Source organism: Acanthaster planci, linkage group LG02, assembly GCF_054643075.1.
Source record: "Acanthaster planci isolate LZ-2023a linkage group LG02, COTS_SCS, whole genome shotgun sequence".
NCBI lineage: Eukaryota > Metazoa > Echinodermata > Asteroidea > Valvatida > Acanthasteridae > Acanthaster > Acanthaster planci.
In genome coordinates this window covers 5,945,908-5,970,968 of record NC_141778.1, presented here as the reverse complement: position 1 = coordinate 5,970,968, position 25,061 = coordinate 5,945,908, and the positions used below count along the sequence as shown (strand labels likewise).

The window sequence follows — 25,061 nt, the reverse complement described above, 5'->3', positions numbered from 1 at the left end:
TGCAACGGTCAAGGTATTTTTATTGGTTTGCAAAGTACTGTTCACCCAAGATTTATTTCCAAATAATTCTATGGCAATTTATTAACGGTCTTCTTGGCATTTTCTGACAGTTGTAAAAGCCTGGAATCAAGTACCAGACGCGTGTGAAAATGGCTGTTCACGTTCCCGTTGATGACGACGTTGGGCTCCTCCCCTTGAGGGACCAGGTTGAACCTCCACTAGCATTTCGTGCTTTCAACGAGTGTCCCAGCCCGGACCTCTCGGTGGTAGATCTGTCGGACCCGTCCAAGGCTGATCTTTACTCGTACAAGTCGGCCCACGTTGTCATGATCACCATCATCTACCCGTGCCTGTGCACTGTGGGACTGGTCGCTAATCTGGCTTTCCTTGTTAGCGTCTGGCGGGTCAAGTACATGCGCACCATCACAAACATCTATCTATCGAATCTTGCTGTGGCCGATATAATCTTCCTTGTAACAGGTAAAGACATAGTCAAAGTATGAATAACTACAATGTATTTTTGTTTAACTCGATTTACTAACATGGAATTTTTTTATCGTTTTCTTTTTTTTCCTAACTTAAAATTGATTTTAAAAATGAACAAATTGAACGGAACATGTTTGTTTTAGTTACAGCCAAGGGATTATCAGTGTATCTCCATTTCGGTATGATGAAAAAGGTGTTTCTAATTCCTAAAGATACGCTCGAACAGATTTTGAAAGATTGTGTAACTTTTACAGAATACCTTGATTCCCGGTTAGGCTGTTAAAGTTTAGTCTTTCCCATTTTTGTCGCTTCTAAAAGGGACTTCTTTTGGTCTATGGAAATACTTTGTCACCCCAGTAACGTCCGACTTCTCACTGTGCGGGGGACCTGTTGGCTGCTTTGCTTTGGTTCATCTCAACGTAACACCTTTTCAGGCGTCGACCCTCCTAGTCACATTGGTTTCCCTGGAGCGCTACCTCGCCATTTGTCGGTCCATATACCACCGCCGGATCAACAGCCAAAAACGGACGGTCGGTCTCGTTGTCTGTGTATGGCTGGCAGCCATCCTACTGTCCTCGGTTCTCAGCTCCTCAGGCACCGAATACACCACAACTTGTGTGTCATGGCCCGCCGAGGATAAGTACCGCAGCTACCCTCAGACCATAGCCAGTTGCTTCACTCTTGGTGCCGTATGGCTCCACGCTGCTAGCTTTGCAGTCTACGTTGTGCCATACTTTATCGAGTTCACGATAGCCGTTGTCGTCTTCTACAAGATCCTTAACACACTGCAGAAAAGAAGTAATATTTCTGGTACTGTGAGTGCTCAACCCGGGGCGAATGATAACGTCAATCGCATCAGGAACCGCGTCGCCTTCATGCTGGTCATAGCTGGAATTACCTCGTTTTCCTTGGTGACCCCGCGAGTGATCGTAACCATTTACTCATACGTAATATTTTTCGCTGGTATCACTGGCCCTCTAACACAAGACCAAATATTCGTCATCTATATAACAGTGAACTTGCTGTTGTATCTGAACTCCGTTCTGAATCCGTTCATCTACGCCTTTTGCAATTCCCGCTACAGAGCTTCGGTGGTTGAAGCTTTCTTTGGAAGGTGTGTTTCTTCGGGAAATAATATGAGTTATGAACGTGACACGAACATGGCAAACAATGATGCAAACAGAAGGACAGAGACTACTATGTAATTCTACTAGTAATATACGTTTTACGAAAACGACCTTGTAGCACGGTTTTCTGTCAGCAGTTACAAGTACATGTGATGGCGCTACGAGTCGTACGCCTCCCTTTCGTAAGGGACGGAGTCTACATCATTGTGGCGGAAAGAGTGATTCTAGTATGTTTGAATTAAGCCTCTTTAACAAATAGCAACCTAACTGTTTGCCGTTGTTTAGGGAATAACTATAAAGATCAGTTACACTGCTTTTAGGCGAAAAGGTTAATAAACATAAAAATTGGTCATTATTACCCATATGACTAAACTGGCAGCTTCTCCTCACATTTATAAAAATTCGTCATTGGGAGTTCAGATCTACTGCGAGAATGCTCAGAGTAAAACAACTGAGTCGATGAGGGCCACAAACAAATTTAGCGATTTGATGATGTCATAATAAGGCTCTCGACCCCCCAGACTTTGTTGACCTTGCGGGCATAATAGGCTGTCTGGTTGCGACCCATCGCAAATGTTCTCAGCGAATAAGGCTGTTCGTGCATGAGGTTTCATGGTTAGACTCAGGTTGGGCTTCGCCTAGAATACGCGAAGAAATGCAAGACTTGTAGTATTGAAATTCCCGTTTTCATGAATGGACACAGCCCAAGCTGGGCCTCTGCACGAACATGCTACGTACTGAGTGCAGCTAGGGCGCGCAGTTGCCAAAAGTAAGTATGTCCGGTAATATGATACCGCGGCGCCAGCTACGCGGGTCACCAAAACACTGGACTTCCTACTTTGCGTTTGATTACGCACCTTTGACCAAACTTAAACCGTCGATGTCTCCCTCAACTTTGTCTACAAAGTCTCGTGACACTATCACAGAATTACAGTAACATTCAAATGTTTAAGTTTAGGACTCTATAGCTCAGCAGAGAAGACAAGTAAAGTAAGTTACGTCTGGGGGCCAAGGACTAATTACGGAAAAGCCCCTCAATAGCTGTAGCGTTGTAATAGTCCCACATCCTAGCCTGGCCATACAGGCGCTTTCAAAATAATAAATGGTCGTATAAATGCAGAGCTGTAGTGTGTCGTCATCAAAACAGGCTTCTATAGGAAGCCTCCGACGAAATTTGTTTTCAAATGCCGGATATGAAGAACTTCAGCTCGTGTTTTTTTATTACCCTGGTAGCAAACTTTATTTAGTTTTACATAAAATATTGTTTTGAGTATAACTAAAATTCATAAAAAGTGACATTGTGATTTACCAATGTGACTGGTCTTTAATACGAACTTGTCGCTAGTTAAGCATTTGTAGACGAATCGACTTCTGTTGCAGTGGGCGTTTGGCATTGTAAAGACGTTACTTTTTTAAAGGGGTATGGTAAGAAAAAAAGTATATTGTCGGGAACAAACTTGTTGATAGAACAACAAAATTTGGTTGAGGAACTACAAAGTTTGTTGAGAAAACAACCATTTTTGTTGAGAGAACAACGTTTGTTGAGAAAAAAAATTGTTGAGGGAACAACAAGATTTGGTGAAGAAACAATCCTTTTTGTTGAGGGAACAACAAAATTTTGTTTAGGGAACAACAGATTTTGTTGAGGGAATAACAAAATTTTGTTGAGGGAACAACAAATTTGGTTGAGGGAACAACAAACAGTGTAAAATCGGCATTGTTCAGGGCCAAATAATGTGCATACCAACATCCCCGAGGTTTCTGAAATACAAATTAAATTATTGTCTGGTTCCTAATCTTTGACTTTCTTTTCAATTTTCTGTAGATTAACTGAATTTTTAGTTACCGTATTGCCATAAAACAAAATCACCTCCCAATAAGTGATTTTTCCAAAGTCTCCTTGCAGCCATTTATCAAGTGGCAACTCTCAACTTTCTCGAGCACTTTGGACCATTTTCCAACCGTATTTTTTTAGCCATTCTGCTCTCAAATGAAAGCCCAGAGATCCAGGGAGTTGATCGTGGCAAAGATTACACAATCTCACGATTTTGGGGGCAAAACAATCTCCTTTTTCAAAAGATACTGTGGAGACACTTTAATACCATACAGCAGGCCAGAAATTCTCACTTGGATTAGTAGACTGCGCCCAAAATTTATAGTTCCCTCAACAATACTTGTTGTTCCCTCAACAAACTTTGTTGTTCCCTCAACAAAGTGCGTTCTCCGATAATATATATATTTTTCTACCTTGTCCCTTAAAAACCCGACCCATTATTCATAATACGCGTGCAGCTGTACGATCACACATGATCCGTAAGATCCAACGCCGCAACACTGCAAATCAGATTCATCCACGAAATCCCCGTTATGTGGATCCGTTTCAGTACGTCGGGAATATTTGCAGATTTGGTAACGTTTAACGATCACTTTACTAAAAATTAGCTGCAGTAAATTTTATGAAAAGACTATTGAGAGGTGTTTAATTTCCTTTGGTCACCTATGCCTTATTAATTTATGTGTAATGTCATTCAAGAATACAAACGCGCTAAGTAATGACTGTTTTAAGACATTTATATTGTTACTTTGCAATAGCAATATTATGGAGCCAACTGGAAAATCGGCAACTTCCCTTTAATGGACGTGCACACTTGCACATAGACTGATTTTAGACCTACACTTCAAAATTTACATGCCTTTATTTGGTCCTAACATCTCCAACTTTTCCTTTGTGGGTTGGGAAATAAGGTATCTTCACTGGCTAGTGTTCTGGGAAAATATTGGGTTTTAGCCTATACATATGCATATACATGTACATGATCAATTACTTTTTTGTTACGTTAGTCTTTCTGTTGAACATAGTGACTGGTGAAGGAAGGATTATGATGCCAGCTTTTACATTCAACTTATTTTCTTGTTCGGTTAAAACAAAATTAGGGTCGATTCGATGTCGGTGGTTTGCAGTCAGCAATAAAAAATATTAATCCGCCCTCAACCTGCATGACAACCATCACGTTGGTGGCAAGGTTTCTTTTAACATTAAGGTTTATTTAACCAAAGAATCACATTTATGTGCAAGCTCATTATTCTCTGGAATTTGGTCATGCATAATTCATCTTATTTGGAATTACCAAAGTAAACGCTCTTGTCGCAAAAGAGTAACAACGTTTGGTCATTATTAACGTTATCTTGTGGATTATAGCAGATTTCTACAGAAAGTAATACACATAAACCGGCCAAATACCGCAAAAGCGTCATCGTTACACAAACGTCGTGTTCCTTTTTTATTAACCAATAAGTTTGAATCTAAACAGATATAAGGAGTGTTAGAATTATTATGTGATTGGTTAAAATAAACTGCAAGACATGATGAAGATTCTTTAAACTATTACTGTGACGTCACTATTTTGTTCAAGGTGTAGATAATTTTTTTACGAATCCACTGAAAGCTGTAGATTATGTTTACAAATCTACAGTTAACTTTGGATTCTTAACGAGTGATGAATTAATGAAAACTCTCTCTACCTATCAGTTGGTAGTAATTGACCAGTTACTTTAGTGTTGAACTTTGCGGCAAATATTAATGTCAGGCCAAATATTTCTTTTAAAAATTACTGATTTCTGAATGACTGAAGCAGGACAAACCTTGTTTAAGTATTCATTGCAAATCACTACTGCCATAGAATGCACTTTAAAACTAAGTCTTTAATTTCAATGATCAGACTTCCATTTAGTGTGTCAGCATACTGTAGCGCTAGTTCTTTGTTCCCTGGAAAATCACACGTGATACCCGTTCTCATTTCTTTTTGCCTCGTACCCCTCCGCCGAGTAAAGCTTTCTCTAGTCCCATGAACGGGCCTTCCACGCCGATAGACAGTAAGAAAGCCGCCCCGTACGCCAATATCATATTAGCCAAAAACATGCACACCTGCAAGAAAAAGTAGAGCTGTTATCAATGAAGAAGTACCCAAACCAAACCTCAGTAGGTATGTTAAAACCCAATGATTCGGTCGATTTGTCGGGGATATTAATGTTTGCTAACATTTAAATGGGATAAATATCTTCTAAAAAGATTGAACTTTTAAATGTTACTCAAATTCCTTCGAAAAAGCAGCAACAGCGCTTGGGCATCCCGGCGGAGGCACTGCACTCACAAGCGTTTCAGAAAAGGCGTTCTAAAGTCTCGCCGAAGCAAAATAAAAGCAAATTCCGAGTTAAGTACAGCAAAATCTCGACGTCTGAAACAATTAAGAGCAACCAGGATTGCTAGCAGGCCGGCGAAAGATCATCACTTGAAGGCGCTCGGAACGACACAAGAACGACTTGGTTTCAGACGTCACCCTTTTCATAGGTCGAACCCGATGCAAATGTATATATTAAGTTCGTCTGTCTGAAACCAAAATAAAATTGGGTCGACCTAAGTAGATCTTCATTCTATTTGGTTCGGCGCGACCCCAGAATGCCTGTCTGAAACGGATGTTATCAAGCTTGGCACCCGCATGCCAAGAGGCATATATCTCGTGCGTACAACCTGTCCACGAGCGTTGCCACTGCAGTATGGCTTCCGAATTAAACCATGTGGATTATATCCGCCTCACGTACGTTGGTTTATATGACGCAGTTGACTAAATATCAATGCTGATTAACTTGGTTTCTAGCCTTTTTACCCATTGCATGTAGCTGAAGTGATACTGTGCGTTAGAACTCGTGTAGATGGTGTACAAAATGGTGGAATGGAGGAGGTAGGCGCCGTAGGTGAGGCGGCTGAGGGGCGCCCAGACACCCCAACTCAGCAGGCTGTTGACGGGTCCTGTTTAAGTAAAAATAAGAAAGGCCAATGTGGAAGCATTTGTTCTGAAGGGGCATTGTTTATGATGTTCGCTTAAAATAGCGACATTTGAAAAAAAAAGGCACTGGCATAACGAAATGAAACACGATTTCGCTTTTAGGAAAACAACATAACTTTAGTGATTTGAACAGAATCTGCCTCATTTTCGTCTTATGTAAAATGAGGCATTTTACGCCGGCTATAAATAAGAAGTCTTTGAAATTCAACTTTAACTGTAATCCTTGCAAACCGTTAATGTTTCAGTCAAACCTTATTTTCATTTTGTTGGAATGTAAAGGTAATTGGTGCCTTTTGGTGTCTATGCTGATGCCAATCATATTCATGTTGTCATTCCAGCTTGGACAACTCAATGGAATTGTGCCTTAGAACGGTTGAAATTTCAGCTCGTTTGTCATGTCATCAAGGAAACGGACAGCCCTTTGTCGGAAATGTTGCCACTGAGCAAAAAGCTCTCACACTGAATCGTGCTTCCGCTAATTGACATAACGACAACCTGTACCGAGCGTTGAAGTTTGCTTTTATAGACAATTTTAAATATTTGCTTTTCAATGCACTTTACTCCTGGAAACATGTCATCTTGTTTTCACACATTGAAGAAGAGTAAAACTAAGTACTGTCTAAAAAAGATCTCATTGCCTGCCACTTTGAATGTCGGGAATTCAAACGTAGTTTTGCAAAGTCGGCATGATTACGCTAGTGACCATGAATCAAGTCACTTTGAACTGAACACAGAGCGTAAACCGAACAATGTCGGAAGCGAAAACATGTTCTCGTAAAATCGGTTAATGGCCTCGCTAATCATTTATATTTACAACTGTATGTTAGTTAGTCAGTTTATGCGTTTGTGGGCGTTGATTGTCGCATTGGACAAATGGAGGATGTAATTTGTGTAATACTATTACAGGTTATCGACAAAACCGTTGTCAACCAACCAATGGCTTCTGCTACATTTCTGCTCAAAATGCAGCCGAATTGGCAAGCTTACGTTACTTGTCACACGTTGTCAAGAAGCCCCTTTCGAATTTCGTGAAAAGATGCGAGACACTATAAGAACATGTTGTTTTAGTCGTTACAAAAACTTCGAATTCATATTTGAAACACTAATGGAAACCTCGAGCAAATAAATGGACATTATGCAAACAAGGAGGCCGAAACGTTATATGTTCGTTGACTTTACTGATGGCTAATGCCCTCTTTTGACTTGCTTCGTAAAGACTGAGACGAACAGATTGCCCCCTATGGTTGTTTTTACTGTTATTAAGTGTCTTCATCTCAAAGTTAGGCTGGCCTACCTCCGTAGCCCATAACACAGGCAAATGCAACCCATCCTACGGCCATTACAAAAGCAGGTCGAGAGAAAACCGTATACAACACGGCGGCATATTGTGGTATATCCTTCCCTTCGCCCCTGTAGAGTCCAAACACGATAGTCAGACCAACAGCCGTTGACACAAACCACAGGAAAAGGTTCAGAAACTGCAGGTGTCAGAAAACACCGACAACTGATTAATTAAGGATAGTGGGTTTGGATTGGGTTCTAGAACAGACAGGGTTGTGGGTGGATGAAGTGGGATGGATTGATGAGGTTAGGCTGAGTTGGATGAGATGAGTCCAACTAATCTCAACAAAAACAATCCCAAACCGACCTTAGCCCACGCTAATCGTCCTCACGTTCAAGTTTGTGCCCATCTTGTGAATTCAAAACTTTCTACATTTCGAGTTTCATTTCCATTTATCGGAGTATGACTGAGCCTTTGTGGGGGTGTGTATCTTTCTGCACTCGATAGGAAATTCGGTAACTGAGAACAAAATGCTCCCAATTAGCCTGCGTCCTTGATAGGTAATTCGTGTACAAATCCCTGGAACGAAAACGAAATTGACGTCAACATGTAAAAGTATTCTACAAACCCACGTGGGTGTTTATTTTTGTAGGCAGGGAAGGCATGACACCGGTTTGTACAGAGTGCAAGTCTTATACAGACGAAAATTGACCTCAACAAATATTGGCAGCGAATTTCGCTTAAACTAACTTTTTTTAACTATACAGAGCGTGAGTCCATGCCTTATCTTTTTGTGACTTATGAACCAGTCTTGTCGCTGAGACAGGGTGCAATGACTATCGATTCATTAGTCCACTTTGCGAATCGCTTTGGCGGTTAAATGTGGGCCTATGTACCAACAACGAAATGCGGCTCACTTCTGCGGATTGTGAGCACTGAAACTTCCTGTGAAATTGCAAGTTCATTTTTGCGTCCGAATCGCTTCCTGGCAGAATATAAACTGCCCAGCACATAGTTATCATTCGAATCACGGACTGATGTAAGGATACTTACCGCATACCATGATCGTCATATATCAAGTCAGTGCATATGACGTTGTTTCGTTTCTGCATGCAACAAAACTATTGAGTGCATCACTTTTGTGGTTCAACCAACAGTACAAACCCTGAAACCACATTATAGACAGACAGTCCTAAGTATCACCATACCTTGCTCATTTTAAAGGGTTTCCCCTGCACCTGACAGAAAATGTATCCAAAAACCATGCCGACCAAATAGGCTGGTATACGGCAATACGGCTTGCCGTATATTATGTCAGCTGTGGCACTCCCGTAGACAACGATTGTGTTGTTGTTGTAAGCACTGAAATTGAAAGGATGAAAAACATGTCATAATTGGTTTTATAACATTGAAGGGCGTAGGTTGTAGTTCTCGTCATTCCTTTTTTTCCTGAAGATGCCAGGGTCACTTTTTAGCCGTGTAGGATTAAGAGCTCGAATTTTAATTGTTAAGTTGAATAATCTGATTTAGAATAGAAATTGCTCTAGAAAACATTCGAAAATGTATATTGCAGAACTGTAGGGTAGGAGTGTAATTCTGTTATTGTAATGTTCTTTTATATAATTATTTAAAGTTACTTACGGGAAAAGTCCAACTGGTGCCCCGTAATAAGCAGCTAGATAGGCAGTGACGCCAAAAGAGCCAAGACACAATACCATTATCAGGCTCATTCCCAACTTGGCGTTTCTAAAGGAAGACAGTATTACCATGAACAATTAAAGCTTTGGTGACTTTGGTTAGCACATGCAATTATTTTTAATTTCAAACATCACTATGAAGAGGTCTTAGGTTGCAATGACATTTGAACCTGTACGGAAAAATTTGATCTGTCATTTTTAAAGCCTCCGTTCAGATGTGTGTGGTTATAGGAGTTGCGAGAAGATGGTCCCGTTGTCCCAGCTGGACAAAACCGCAATCGAAGCACAGTCAGCGCTCTTCGGGATAAAGCAGGGGTTTTGCTATGGTTCCAATGAAAACGGCAACTGAATTACATTCATTGTCATTTTTGTCTATACTCAGTTTATGACATTGATTTATCACAGGGTCTTGAATACTCACTTGTACAGCAAGTAGATGATGATGGGGCTAATGATGAAGAATTGCATATCGTTGGCAAGGTACCAAGACCAACTGTGACACTGAAGAACAAACAAAAAGAACTATACTCATGATTATGTACTGATACAGTTCCAATTTAAACCCAGTGAATAATTTCCTTAGCCTAGCTATACTGAATTGTGCTCAGAAATAAAGGATGGCATATTGAAAATGATTGGAAACTTTGTTCAATTCAGTTTAAAGTTATATTAAAATGACACTCTGCTCCACCAAGAAAAGGCTTTACACGGATGTAAATTTAAATTGTCCACATTTTTTTGCTATTGAGTTAATTTATATCTCCTTTTCATATGTCTAGCCCTGAATTTAATGATTCAATGTATATGCGTACGTGCGTGTAAGCGACGATAATGCAGAAAATGGAATAAAAAAGGGGGGGGGAACATAAATCCTCCACATTTTGAGAAAGAGATTTTTTGAGGGGAGCTATCATTTTATTCAGCAAACATAGACCAGAACAGAAATTGTGGTATCAGTTCATAATATATACCTGGAATTCTATATCGCCAGGGAACGGGTACAAGTTGTTTATGTACAGCAGATTTGTCCACCAGTACTTCCGGCAGGCGTCCGCTGCCGCTTCGAAGAAGTTCTTCTTAGCGGGTCCCTGGCCGAAATGAATGGCCAGGCTAGCCCATATGGCGATGGACACCATGTAGGCCGGAGTGAGACGGATGAAGCGATGAAGATAGAAGAGAAACCAATTCAATCTGCCGCTGCTTTTCTTGAGATGTTTCAAGGTGAGGTAAGTCAGAAGGAGACCGCTAGATCCCAAGCAAAGAAACCAACAATACGAACATCAATCGGGCCGGCGAGCCATGAGATGTGTATCGTGTAACTCGACAACCGGAGATTGGAAGTCATTTCTGCGGTAAAACTGCACATTCCCTCTCCCGGTCCAGCTTGACAGCACCTTTCCATTTTCAAATATTTTGCCTTTAATCCCATATAATTTCACCTCCACTAGGGTCTTCAAGCTGGACCAAGAGAGGGCGCAATGTTTCCTAGTAACGGAGGCTCCTTTGGTACTAACTGCGCATCGCTGGTTCACGAACAACTGTGAAACGCAAGCGTTGCAGCAGCATCGCTATAACAACAAAAATAACACTCCCAACCAACATTGTTCCTCGGCTGGTCCCTGTCCCTGTTATATAGGGACAGGGACCGGTAGTTAACTGCAGTTTAGCCCTGTCAATTCGGATGCTGAATATTTACATTTTTGTCAGGCCAATAGCTATGCTTCATCATGATTTACGTTCCAGCAGTTGAAGTGAATAATACTCAAATATCTTTCCGTGTTCATCCTCTGTTTACCATAAAGTGGTAATCTTTTTTCCTGTGACTACTATCGATAAATTATTTTACAGCATTTTATTTCATATCAGTTGTAATTTTGTTAAATTTTAGATAAATAACCAATTTATGGAAAAGTTATTTTCGATAACACACAAGAAAAGGAGATATATTCTATCAGCTCCTGCCTGATTTGTGCATTAAGTGGGCTTCCTTTCCTTATTTACATAAAACCCGCTACTGGTCCCCAGGATCGGAGGACGTCTGTAAGATGGAGACTACGTACGGGACGGAAACCAGTCCACATTGCTCCTTTTAATTAACTGGTGAGGGGGTGCTTCTGCTCGATGGCTTCCCTCTTAAACTTAAATGTCAAATCAGGTTGAAGAAGTTGAGATCTGACACAGATTCAGATCCATGTCGACCAGGTGTACTGCATGCGGTACAGAGCAAGTGCACGTCCAGATGGGAAAAACCGAACAGTTGAGGACAGTGTCCAACGGCTGACTCGTTACTAATTTCCCTATAACTCCGAGTCTTTCTCTGTGATCAGCACTTTGTATTCCCTCAAACAGAACAATTTAAGATATTGTACCTTAAAAAGAAGAAGGTGTCAACGGCCACATACGCGTTGATAACACCGTTGAATAAGAAAGAGAGGGTGACTTTGTCGAAAATGAAGCGGGTATTATCTGGGGGGAAAAGACATGTGGCCTGATCTGTGAAATAGCGATTTTTTTAACAGACTCATAAAAACTGACAGACGAGTGAGATATGTACAAACATGGAACGATGTGAAAATAAACATAAACATGATGTGGAAAGAAGACTGGTTCATTATCGTATATTACGCCCCCTGAAATAGTGATTTCTGATTCTTTTCCTGGGGCCTACATGCATGGGAAGGAGGGGGTATTGGTTATATTCCCAAAATTTTCGTTGTGAAAAATCGGAGGATTTTTCAGACTACCCAAGAATCAAAATGTATTCAATACCCTCCCATTCCCTGGTTATCAAATTTGTTTGTCCCGACAATTTATTTTTTGATTTGAGGCCAACGTCACCTAAAGTCCCTAGCACAATTTCACGTCACTGTTCTTTTCACTAGATTATTCAACTGAGGTTTGAATATGATACATCCGTAGACTCACCGTAATAACCAACAAGGGCGTAAGAAAAGGTGTGGCCGAGAATAATCCACCACATACTGATGACACGAATGCCGTTCAAAGCGCCGAGATTTCCTGCCATTGGTTCGGTGTTCATGATTTTCGAGCCGTTGTTGATAGATGAAAATCCAATCATGATATCGTCAATTAAATCTATTGACAAACGAAAACCAGTTGACACATTGTGTGTTCATACGAAGCCCAACTTTCCCTTTAGATTGGTGAACTTGGAAGGGAGATCTTACGGACTTTGTCCCTTTTCATAATCGCCCTCTCTATATCTCTTTTCTTCTATGCGCCATTTCGATCAAGAGTCCTGTTCTAGCCATTTTTAGATGTAGAGAGCCAGATTATGAGGTCGTTACTGGGGTTTCAAAATTTCTTGGTATCATATTTTTATCTATTTCTCTTCCAAACGGTACCCGTGTCTCGTCGGCACCTCAAAATAACGTATATGAATGACAGTCCACGATGAGTCAGTTCCCGATAAAGCCAACAATATAATCATCAAATTGGCGGGGAAATTCAACTAAATTGCGAGTCAGAATAGTGAAAAAGTGCAAATCGAAGACAAACTGTTGCTTTTACATGCCCCTCACTTCGCAAAAACGGTGAAAAAAATTCCGAAAGGATTTAATACCTGATTTTTTCATCTTTTGGTGAAGTACTTTTTCTTTTCCAGAAGTGTGATTTGCCGGAGAGCTGATGTCGTTCGTTTCACTAACAGCACCCTCTTCATTGGCGAATGCTTTGTTGTGGTGGACTTTACTAGCCGTTTCATTACTGCTAAACTGAAGTTCTATATCGGCCTGAAAACCACCCAAGATTAAACGTGTTGTCAGTCTCGCATTCCCTCTCGTTAAAAGTGAGTGTCGGTGACCTGCATCCAACTTCATGTTTGGCATTTCTGAAGAGACTATATTGTCGAAAGGACACTACAACATACGGGACCTTTTATGGATATGATCAGAGTATTCGAGGCACAACCTTAAAGCGTTTTTATTATGTTATTCGTGACTCGACTTAACAAAATGAGTTACAAGTAGCCGAAGCAACTTTTGAGTGCAAGGTCTTTAACCCCATCAATATTTATCACCCATATATTGTTAATCTTCGTTTGAACTTCAGAATGGTAGCCATATCCCCCGACACAAAGAGCTCAAAATGCTCTTTTTCTTGCAAACTAAAACAAATTTCCAAAAATGTGACCTTGAGACTATTTTTGTCTTTGCGGCAATTTTTGTCCTTGATTTCGTTGTTTTTCTTGTCTTTGTCGTCGTGGTATAGAGCAAACTGATTTCCAGTGAGAGTCTGTATAGTATTTCCATCGCACCTCTTTAAAGGAATGATTCTGCTTTGCTTCTTTGTTCTTAGTCTTCTCCAGAATAGCCTCTGCCTTCGCATTGGTGGCCTTCCTTCGACGACTCATCACGTGGTACACCGTTCCCATGGTTACCAACAACATTAAAAAACACAAAATGCACCTGGAGAGGAAAATTTATACTGTATACAAGGTGACAGGTAATCACTATCGGAATTACTTAATTTTTTTGTTGTTTTTCCAGTGCTATGTGTGTGAGATGTTACAGCTGATATGTCTTCAACTTTCTCTGCACTACTAAGAACTAAAAAGTTGTGACATTTTGACTTAGTGTTGAAAATGTCCACTTTTTACCACGTTTGTGTTCAACTCGTAAATATCAAACTTGAACCAAGTTTTCACTTTCAGTGAAATAGGTCGAAAAGTATGTGTTTAGAACAACTATCGGCAGTAACCTTTTGCATTGTACTTGCTTGCACAGAACGAGATAAAAAGCTGACAAGACCCTGTATGAACCCACTGCCTCATGGCCCGTTCATCCCAGACAGGCTTCTCATTCTCTTCTTGGGCAACAACAAAATGAATTTACATATAGCATCCTTTCATTATGTTGTTCAAAAGTTTAGGCCTACGGTCCACACCACTTACTTTTCCAGTAAAGAATACCAACAGGAACGGATGAAATATATTGAAATATTGAAGGATTAAGTTCCTTAAAGCCATGTTGAACATTTTGGTGGTGTTTGGTGCGATCTGAAACATCTACGATAAATTTAGAAACAAATGCAACACGGGAAGTAAGTTAAATGACAAATCAAAGGCACCCCCGTCAAATGATTGGGGACATGTGTCTAGTACCTTGTTAACACCCATGGTTGTTTGACTTGCCTTACCTTTTCGTCCTTCAGTCTAACCTACACCGATCCGGTAGCAGGCAACTGAGACACGACATCTGCTTCGATAAAAGGGGCATTTCAAATATAACGAGAGAAAGACGATCTGGGGCACTTTTTGGTTTCCCTTCCTCTCCAAAATGAGCAAAAACCCTGATATTTAACCTTACCCTCATGATACACCTTAAGGGTTACAAAACAACACTCCAACTGCCTCTCCCCCTTACCCTCAGAAAAAGGTTTACTAGCCTACCCAAACATAATGGTCCTGAGTTTGTCCTTGCAGCCGAACGAAAAAAGTAAAAATGAACATTAAAGCCCATGATCTGCGTCAGCTTCTCAGACGCCGTAATTAAAAAAATAAACCTTCGTTGTTTTGCTCAAGGTAAATGATGTAAAAATTAAAAAATAAGCAACTTCCAAAGTAATGAAAATTTGTCTCCTCGAGGTACGTGATATAAAAAAATGAAAAATATTAAAACTTCCAAAGTAATGAAAACTTACACTGTGACGATGGACCAAGGTTTCCAAGGATAGACTCCTACGCAGGTGACCCATATATATGGTCCAAAAACTGTACCAAAGGGGACAAAAGAGAATGAACGGTCCACGATCGAAGTTGTATAACCTTGTAGCGGTCTTTCTAATGCTCCATGAGGTTTCAATCTATCCAAGATATTTCAACCAGACACCTGAATAAGTATTGCACGACATTGTGCAACATGCGTCACGTCGGTACCTTACTTGAGTAAAAATGAAGACGGAGTATGGAAGCATTTTTGGAACAGCGAATTCTGGGTCGGCCCTAGCAGGGTTTCGTCAGAGGAGTCTAAAAACACAAGGGCCCCAAAGTTGACCTGAACTGACCATTAGAGGAAAAAATATTATGTCACTCTAACCTCTTTTCCATTGACAGACTGAAACGATGAAATAAGTTCTAGGTGGATTGTTAATTAAAAGCGATTAATAAATGGTGTCACTTCAATTTGTGTTCAAATTCACCAACGGGCAATGTCCTTCGAACACTACTTATACAAGATGTCACGTTTCTCTGATTGCAAGAAATGTTGAATGACATTGCAAAGAATTGTTACTTGGCACAGGTTGAAAAAGGTGCGTCAAATCGGACTCAGAGCAGTTGGCAGGGAAGCAAAGACCGATGAGCGCGAAATCAGTCGGCTGCGGAAAATAGACAGACGGTGAAGACAAGATAAGCCCAAATAGTGTAATTGGTAAGAGGACAATTCCCAAGCTTTCTTATTTAGTGCACTGGGAACATGTTGCAACTTGGCCGTGTTGGGATGTGTTAACATTGTTTTTTTTCTAAAACAAGCAAAACATATTATGAAGAATAACACCAGCACTTTAGAAACAATTTTCGCATGTTTCTTCGGTTGGCGGATTCTGTTACGGATGAAAGATTTGTAACATCGTTTGAAATTTCTCATTTTTGCCCATCCCAGGTTCAAGACCAGGATACGCTCATTGTATGGCAGTTGGAACACTACGATGGCTCAAAGAGTCAACTCTTCCAAACTGCTAGAGACAAATTACACGGAGCTGTGCAAGAGACTTTTGGGCCAACAGGAAGTTTACCCCATGGTTGCCCCAGACGTAGCTCCAGTTCCCATTAGATGGGAGACTTGTTTTCCATGCAAATCTATGGAAAATGGTCAAAGCCACGGTATAATGAAAGGAAATCAGTTTAAATTCGGATACTGAAGGTGCTTGTTCACGTCAGGGTTTGATTTTAAAAGAACTTGGGAAAGCAGGTGCTAACTCGAAAAAGAGCATACTTCCACATTATAACCTTACACATTATGGAAAGTGCTCCCCAAAATTTGAATTATGTCATGCTTCTCAAAAAGTCAAAAATCAAGTTACATTTCTTTGCCTTATGAGGGCTGTGTAGCACTCCCTATGTGATGGCTGTTCTTTTTACAAATTAATGTACTGATAACAGATACAAACAAACTCCACGTTTTTTCAATGGTTCCTTGCCGTGTTGAAGGAACCATTACTGAGTAACAGCTGCAAGGGCTCTATTACTTACAGTAACCGGATATCTAAGGCTGCAATGCTGCGTGTCGAATGGGGCATCTGGGTTCCACTCCTTGACAGTCTGACACGTCTCCACGTTGCCATTGCTGACGAGGTTCCAGGTGTAAATTGTATCCGCACCTATAAGCTCGCCATTAGAGCTTATCACTGTGCCAAGAAAGTCGCAAAGGAATTGATGAAAGGTCATGAAATTAAAATACATATGCTGAGTCTCTTAACAAAGGCAAATAGCTCTGTGCCCTTGATTTCGTTTTAGGTCATACGTCTGAGTTTCAAGGTGAAGAATAGCAATGAGAGCTTTGACGCCTTTTGCCAATTGGCTTTAAGAATGTTTGAATGAGCCTTGCACGTGCACATTAAATTCAGATTTATAACAATCGTGTGTAAAAGACAAAGCTTCAGTTGGTGCCGTTTTCTCGAACCTAACACGTCGAACAACACGCTGGTTCATAACGAAGTGTGAAATGCCTAACGCGTTAAATGAATCAGGTTGGTCTGGGAGTTATGGTTGTGCGCAAGGTCACAGCGCCTTGAAGCTGAAAGACCCAACTGGAAAGTTTTAGTGTATCTTATTTTTAATTACTTTAAGTGCTAATAATCGAGAAAAAATCAACCGAAGAAATAATACAATAATCCAAAACACAGATGAGAATGAAATGGTATGATTTGTTAATGCATTCCGTCCTTTGCATATGCTCAGTGTATGCAATAGAACCTTCTTTTTCATGCAAAATTTATCCCAGCAGTTACAATTTATATGTGGCCGCGGCCGTTTGTCAGTACTTCCATTAGTACCTGATGACGTGGCATCCCATTGCTTTCCGTTACATCTGTGTTAGAAAGCATCAGTATTATGCTAAGCCTTCTCTTTTGGTATATGGCGGTTTGCTGACAGTTCCTCCTAATATCATGACTTACTTTGTCTCGTGTAAAGGACACCCTGGCTAGCATCACGGAAGAACTGCAGTGTGTTGTTCAAGCAGTCTGAGGAGACATTCCGCCAGGCTTTGATGCCCACATACTGCTGGAGCTCGCTACTTATTTGGCCCGCTACCTCCTCAAAGTCGATTCCGTCAGATTCTTGAGGATTCCACAGCCCGAGATCTAGCAGGAGCTTCCAACCACCCTGCTGAAGTCTTGTCATGTCCAGTGCCGGTAATCCCCCTGCTCCGTCAACCACGCAGCTCACTAACAAGTCCTGGACTTTCTGAAAAAAGCTTCCAGGCAAATCAGCGCTAGATGTAACGTGGTCGTTGTTTACCTCTTCTGCGATACCCACTGGGACTTGCTTACTATCACTCACGTCATATTGGAGTCGGTGAAACTCGTGCAAACCAGCATATTCATTGGATACAGGGAAAAATCCCGTGTCCCGTATTGTGCATTGCACTCGGCAAGCAAGGGTCACAAGAATCAGAGCGAAAACGATTGCAGAAAAATTCGCCATGGGTCTCAAGTCGTTTCACTTGATGACGATCAAGTGACCAGTGGGGTTATTTTTAAAATTTCTTCAGTTGTGAAGCGAATAGATAACAGCTAAACACATGACCTGTGCTATGAAAAATTAGTCACCTATCACTATTACTATGTAAAATAATCTTAAAATTAAACAGACGTGGGGATTATCTGATTCTCAGGCATGCTAATTGCAACGCTGTTATTCAGAAAGATTAAAGATCGGATTTCCCAACTGGTGGATTTGCAAGCTTTATTTTGAGGCTGAATCGCATTTTGGAGATAATATAATCAGGGCCTAACCGTTTCCACAATTTGCATTGTACAAAGAGCTTTTACGAAATATATTTACTTTGGACCACTGTGAAACCTGACAATGATTCATCAAAATCCACTCCTGTTATGTACACGGGTACTGATCTGTTGTTGCTATGCGAGTATCGTCGAGAATTCATGTATACAAGATCTTGCTTCCGACGTGAATGGAGAATACATGTATATTTTGGGGTTTCCATTCCCCACAATTTCGAGACAGCAGTCAGCAGTGATGTAAATTTGTGCTGAAAGGAATTGTTGAGGCGGGGATTTGCCCAGCCATGGGAGTTTGAAAACCGGGGTAGGGTGGTGAAGCTTACAACATAATAACTAGGAGGCGATGGTCATGATACAGATGTACATATAGTAAACTACACTCTTGAAGGACCTTACATAAAAACGGCATATTTTTAATTATGCGTGCTATTAAATACATTGAAATGTTGGAAAGTCCAAAAATTCTTTAAAAATCTGCTTTGATTTTTCTGAACACGAAAAAATTAATGATTCAATAGCCCATCCCCCATCTCTAAAAAGCTTGGGGGATACTGAACCCCACCCATCCCAGGGATTTACGCCCAGAGCAGTCAGTTTGCTGCCGGTGTAGACGGTAAATCTGTCCCCGGTAAAACTGTCCGGGTGACAGAATTACCTAGGTAAAAGTGTGCCCCCGGCCACGTAAAAGCATCTGTCCCCATGCAGGTTGTTCTGTCCCTCCAAGTCATTGTGTCCCTCCCCCTCGTTTTGCCACACAGAAGTTGTTTTCTTTCGTGTTAGATTAATGATTTAATTTCAATTCACTTCAATTCAGGTTCATTTTAAAACACCACCAAAGAAGTCCGAGGACTTATAAACTTTGGTTTACATAAAAAGTCACAAGACAATAAAAAATAGCCATTAACAACATAAATTAAATTAGTTTAATAAGCGAATCATTGACAGTATTGTTGAATTTCGTATATGCGAGTCTTTAGTTTCAACTGAGAGTATGTTGTGAGAAATATGATAAGTTACGCTGAGGTGGCAAGAGACGGCGATGCCTTTCAGATACAAGTAGCCCTAAGGATATTTCTAACTTTAACACCCGTTGCTCTCTACGCTAAGGTAATGAACCAATTTTTTTTAAAAACACCAGTCATTCACCGTATGACAAAGGGGTAGGATAAGCAATTATACTCAGAGCACGTTTCTGCACTCTCTTAGTGTTTAAGTCTAGAGGGCGCTCTAACGTCGAGCTGCCATTTTTATTTCTTTCTGTTCAAGCTTTAAAAAATCTTTTCTAATTGCCACTTTTAGTTTTCATTGACTTGTTTTAACATTTGTACTATTTTTCATCAACGTTTGTTATCGCTGGAGGCTGATTTTTGTCTAACTCTTGGATGTCGTTATCGTGAAGTTCATCGTTTTGTGTTTCGTCCGTGTTGTTCGTCATTTTGAGTACTCTTCCCGCAACATGCACTCTATGATCTTTGTAACTGGTATGTTCATCTGTAAAGTAATTGTGTTGCTACTGCCACTTTTACATTTGACATTCCAACTGCCATTGTCATACCCGCATGTACACTTTCATCGTATGAACGGCTGGCAGGCTGGCTGACATTCTGTTCAATCTGTTCAACCATTGTCTCCTTGCTATATTCATAATGGTAGACCTACTTGTAAATCTTCGTTGAAACAGCACATAGCCCTAGCCAAGATATTACGATATGCATGGACATTTCGCCAAATCCAGGGCCTGCTCTCGTTGACTACTGTGATGGGATGTTTCCTGATCTGTCCTCAACCCCAAACGCTACATCTTCAACACTCCAGAATAGTACCATTACAACATCACTTACACATACCTATTCAAGTCATAAACTTTTTCGTCTGCGGCATGAGTTTTAGCTGCCTTGGATGGATTATTCAGTATTTAAAATACTCGGGTTAAATGGAATCTTAAGATATATAGGGGGAGACGGTCTTGTCGTCGAAATCGCAAAATACCTGTTATTCTGAGTGAACTACCATCTTCCATTCATCATTGCAGATTCGTAGGTTCCCGGAACCTAACTTACATACATGTTTTTCGCACTTCTGATTGTGTTGCTTCGAGCCATGTGAGTTCCTCTGTGAAGCTGTGCTCTATTCACCTGCGATCCTTCAGGAACAAGAGTGCCGATTTCGAAAATAATGTCTGCACTGGTCCTGCGGACATTTTTGCACCGAAACATGGCTTTAAAGATGCTAATGATGACTGCTGAGCTGAAGCAACTCCTACTGGTTACAAGCTCCTTGACTATTCTCGGTGTGTTCGTTCTGGCAGAGGTACTGCTCTCCTTCTCGTTGACGGTTTCGACGTCACGAACGTTGCTCCTGCCTGGGACCGTTTGAATACTCTGAATGCCTGATTGGAAGCAGGCCTCGAGCATTAAGACTTGTTCTCTTATACATGCCACCCTACCCGTCCAATCATCAGTTCACTATTTCAGCATTTTGATACCTTGGATCACAACATTTCATTGAATACTCTTCTGTCTAAATTTTGGATTTATGGAACTGCTTTTAAATGGCTTAGTTCTCATCTGTCTGATAGATCCCAACGAGTTTCTGTAAATGAAAAGCTCTCAGAACAATTCAATCGGGACTGTGGCGTTCCACAGGGCTCCTGCCTGGGACCTTTATTATTCATTCTGTACACGAGTCCTTCATTTGACATTGTTAACCCACCTTCCACACGTTCATTGCTATGCTGATGTACCCAGTTGCACATTTCTTTTATAAATTCTGCCAACCAAAGGTCGTCAATAGTTGCCAAGGAACGATGTATTCAAGAATTACGTAGTTGGATGTAAACTAGCCGTGTTGAGTGATTGTAAGACTGAATTTATGATTAGTGGTACATGTCATCAGCTCTTAAATGTGAACGTTGATTATCTCCATGTTGGCGATAGTAGGGTTACTCCTGTTCCCACCTACATATAATTTAGGTTCATGGTTTGATGAACAAGTATGTTTACTCATGTTTCAAATGTATGCGGGGGTGTTTTTATTAATTGCACAACATCAGACGTATTAAAAATATCTTACCACTTGATGCACTGAAACATTGATCCATGCTTTCATTTCTAGACCATTAGACTACTGTATTAGTCTCTGTCTGATTGTCAGATAAGTCAACTTCAACGGGTATAGAATGTCTGTGCTCAACTTGTTTACAAGTTGTATGGGTTTTGTCATGTTTCACCATTGCTGTTACGGTGCATTGGCCTCCAGTGAAGTTTAGAATTAAATTTAAAATGTTAGTGCTGACCTATAAATGCTTCATGGTTTGGCTCCAATCTATCCAACTTATTGTAAAGAAGGCCTCTTCTCGTTACATCCTTCGTAGCTGTCTTGATGGTACTTTGTTGGAATTCCCCTGTCATCGCACTGAGGTTACACTTGGGAACCGGGCATTTGTTAATGCTACTTCAAAACTTTGGAACGCCGTTCCCGTCCACATTATAAGGGCTGACAGCTTGGCCACATTTAGGACATCCTTGAAAACGTATTTGTTCAAGCAGGCCTTCTATTAATTCCTAAGGGTGTCAGTGTGAAGGGATCACAGGGTGCTCAAGGTGTTAAGAGAAAGTCTACATTGTCTGCTTGTCGGAATTAGTTTGTGAGGGGTTGTTTGTTGATTCTTTGTTTTTGAGTCATGTCGTCGAATGTTGTTATGTTTTATAACAACTTTTAAATTTTTACGTTTTGTTTTATTCATTAATTTGTGTTAAATGTGATTTAGTATCAATGTTTTTATGGAAAGCACATTTGAACGTAGGGTATTATGGAATTTGCGCTATATAAGGCAATAAATTATTATTAAATTATAAGATCCACAGCATTCGTGATCCCTTAAGACCATAATAAATTCCGTACGTCCACACGAAATACAGTTAGATTTTTCAGTCCTTGGATCATGCCACCTCGCCGCGCCGCAGCGCGCGAACAATGGTCGAAAGTAGTTTCGGTTAATATCATCCACGCACGCTTCAAGCCAGAGCCTTTATGCATAGTAACTTCAGACAATTACAACTTACGCGCTCACGACTCGGTCGCCATGGATACCCGCGTTCCCGGTAGCCTCCTCATCGTTTTGACATAATGAGCATTCAAAAAAAAAGCACGGTGTCTATCTAAATCTTGCGCAAAAAATAGTTGAAATAAACCGATGCACAGTGTGGCCGATAGACTTGTAACCTACGGGGGAAGTATTTCTCAGGGGGGCGCAAACTTACCGTTGGGCATGGTTAAAAATTTACCTGGAGGGGGACAGATTTAATTACCTCGGTAAATTTGCCGTTGGACACTTTTACCTGGGTGCGATCCGGTAAAAGTGTCCTGGAGTACACATTTACCGGAGGAAAGCACTGTTTTACCGGTACCTTTTACACCCCATCTGTTTCATTCATGGCAGTATATTGGAGGTACCATCAAAGAACTGTTCTAATCACCCCTGAGGTGGTCCTTCGTTGTAGAGCACTTCAAATGTCATTTATTATACAAAACATCTTTTTTCTTGCTTTTACAGAAGAATAATTAAATCCAAACATTGCAAACTCTTGGTTAACTTTATGACCAAGAGAGGGCGCCATTTCCCTCGCATTAGAGACTCCCTTGATGGGAGCTGCACTCCGCTGGTTTACAAACAACTATGAAATGCACGCATTACGGCCACGTCGATTTGTTTTTCGTGGGTAGGCCGCACGAACGCAGAAACGTGCGATCGATTGTCGCCGGTAGCTAGAGGCAAGCAACGTGCAACATGGCGGTATCCATGTATGTTTTTCGAGGGTGTATGATGGAATATCTGGGTTGGATTTTAAAAAGAGTTAGAAAAAACCGTCCCATCATCCCCAGCTTCGTCGGGCATCTCCTGTTTTTGCAATTATATCAAAATGTCGCCCTTTTTCCGTGTGTTCATACAAAACCCTGTCGAGTTGTGTATAATCCTGTTCTGACAACGGTGTTCTTGGCAGTGGTTCGGGGCCGTCAAGTTTTTGGCGTTTTTTCTCCACCATCATCGTGTTGACAAAGCCCGAGGCCGCATTCGTTTTTTAATTTGCCACCCCCAACGCCAAAAGCTGGATACGCCACTGAAACTCTATGATCTTCTCGGCTTTGTCCAACGAAGCGATATTCGATCGCCTCAGAAATATTTGCCCCTATTGTTCAGTGTAACCATTTTCGAGGTTATTGGTGTCCCAATGAAACGATTTGTCACTGAATCCTTAGAAAGGCGCCCATATCATGCGGAACCCGTTAAAAACTGATCATTTTTCACCATCCCAAAACGCTTTAACCAGGGTCTCACAATTATAACAAAAAAAATTACCGTTGCGGACAGCTTTTCGGCTTCTCTGGAACTCCGTAGCTCATTATTGGGGGCGCTATTGTCGAGGCCAATAAGATATGGTTGCACTACACCCCACCAAATACGCACTCACAGAAAACAGTGCAAAATCAGGCCGAAATAGCGCCGCCTGTTGACTCTCGGGAAGAGATTGGCCACCGTTTTTTCTCTGGAAATTCAAACTTATGGCCAGAAGATCACTTTTCGTTTCAATTTTATAGGGGTAAGCCAGGGTGGGTTTTTTTTTTTGGGGGGGGGGTGCCTTCCCCCAAAGATACCCCTAAACTAGTTGTAAAACTCTGCGCCCAGCTCTGAATGTATGCCCACCTCTGTCCAAAATAGGCCTGCAATTTGGGGTTTTTATGAGAGAACTACCCCGAATGGAAACTACCATTCCAAAATTCGGGGTTTACAAAAATATTTCTATGATCCTTCGTGATGTGGCATTTTTTTTTAAACGTGGGATCACAAAATATTAATGAGTTTGCAATTTGGTGGAATGCACCCTTATGAAGGGAGAACCACAAACGCATAGACCACCGGGTCCTATTCAAAACTACAGGGTTTTTTCGTGATCCGCGCAGCGCCCGACTAAAATCAAAACTGTGGGCGAATTCACTCCTCGGTATCTGCCCCGAGAGAGAGTTTATCCCCAACTGACGGAAGAAAGACAGGTGGTTACAAGCGAGTTCTTGCACGCGTTCTGCCTCTGCGTAAAGACCATACATGCTGGAATAAATTAGTTACGCGTATTCAGCGTGCTCCGCGCCAAACGCGCATATACCTGCACGCTTCATGACAAACCAGGTCCTGTGCGGTGAGTACCAAAAAAACACGCCCTCTTTTGTTCCGCTCGTAGCGGACAGGGAATTTACGCACAGTTGATGAAATACAATTCAGCCATAAAATTCTATGAAGCTGTTTTAAAGTAGAAGTATGAAGTAGTGTGCAAGTAATCATAAGTTGGATTTCTTGACTGAAGTTTGTAGTTTTTACGGTTACAATGTTACATCCAGTTCTTTAATCAATACACTGTCTGTCCCAATAACTGAATGTTAAATGATTCAATTACTCTGGCAAATAAGGTGCGATTTTTCACCAACAAACGTAGCTAAATGTATTTTTGAGAGATTTATTGTATTTCACTCTAGCAAAGAAACTTCCAAGACGCAAAATCTTCCAAGACATCAAACCCTTGTGAATCTTTCAAGACACAGAGACCTTGTGAGCGTTTGAAAGACATGAAAACCTTGTGAGTCGTCA

The 25,061-nt window shown here is 41.0% G+C and overlaps 1 protein-coding gene across 2 annotated transcripts; it reads right to left on the bottom strand.

Annotated features, from left to right (window-relative positions):
* Positions 1–978: 978 nt before the first annotated feature.
* Positions 979–18,160, bottom strand: LOC110985746 (O-acyltransferase like protein-like). 2 transcript variants are annotated; one of them, XM_087133665.1, is made up of 15 exons: positions 17,573–18,160; positions 16,647–16,801; positions 15,688–15,772; positions 15,098–15,167; positions 13,713–13,863; positions 13,020–13,188; positions 12,362–12,532; positions 11,806–11,902; positions 10,408–10,681; positions 9,858–9,937; positions 9,381–9,485; positions 8,948–9,101; positions 7,752–7,935; positions 6,278–6,420; positions 979–5,538 (listed from the first exon to the last, which is right to left on the bottom strand). In XM_087133665.1, exons 1-15 carry the CDS (start codon positions 18,099–18,101, stop codon positions 5,407–5,409), a joined length of 2,499 nt encoding a protein of 832 aa, XP_086989791.1. In that variant the 5' UTR covers positions 18,102–18,160; the 3' UTR covers positions 979–5,406. The 2 variants fall into 2 exon arrangements, with proteins under 2 accessions (XP_086989791.1, XP_086989792.1); XM_087133666.1 differs by having other exon boundaries at positions 5,400–5,538; positions 7,752–7,867.
* Positions 18,161–25,061: the final 6,901 nt, after the last annotated feature.

Coding starts and splice junctions, on each gene's coding strand:
- LOC110985746 (XM_087133665.1), bottom strand. CDS start 18,101: ATGGCGAATTTTTCTGCAATCGTTTTCGCTCTGATTCTTGTGACCCTT. Junction 16,802..17,572: donor TGTCCTTTACACGAGACAAA/GTAAGTCATGAT, acceptor TTCTTGGCACAG/TGATAAGCTCTAATGGCGAG. Junction 9,102..9,380: donor GCACCAGTTGGACTTTTCCC/GTAAGTAACTTT, acceptor TTTCAATTTCAG/TGCTTACAACAACAACACAA.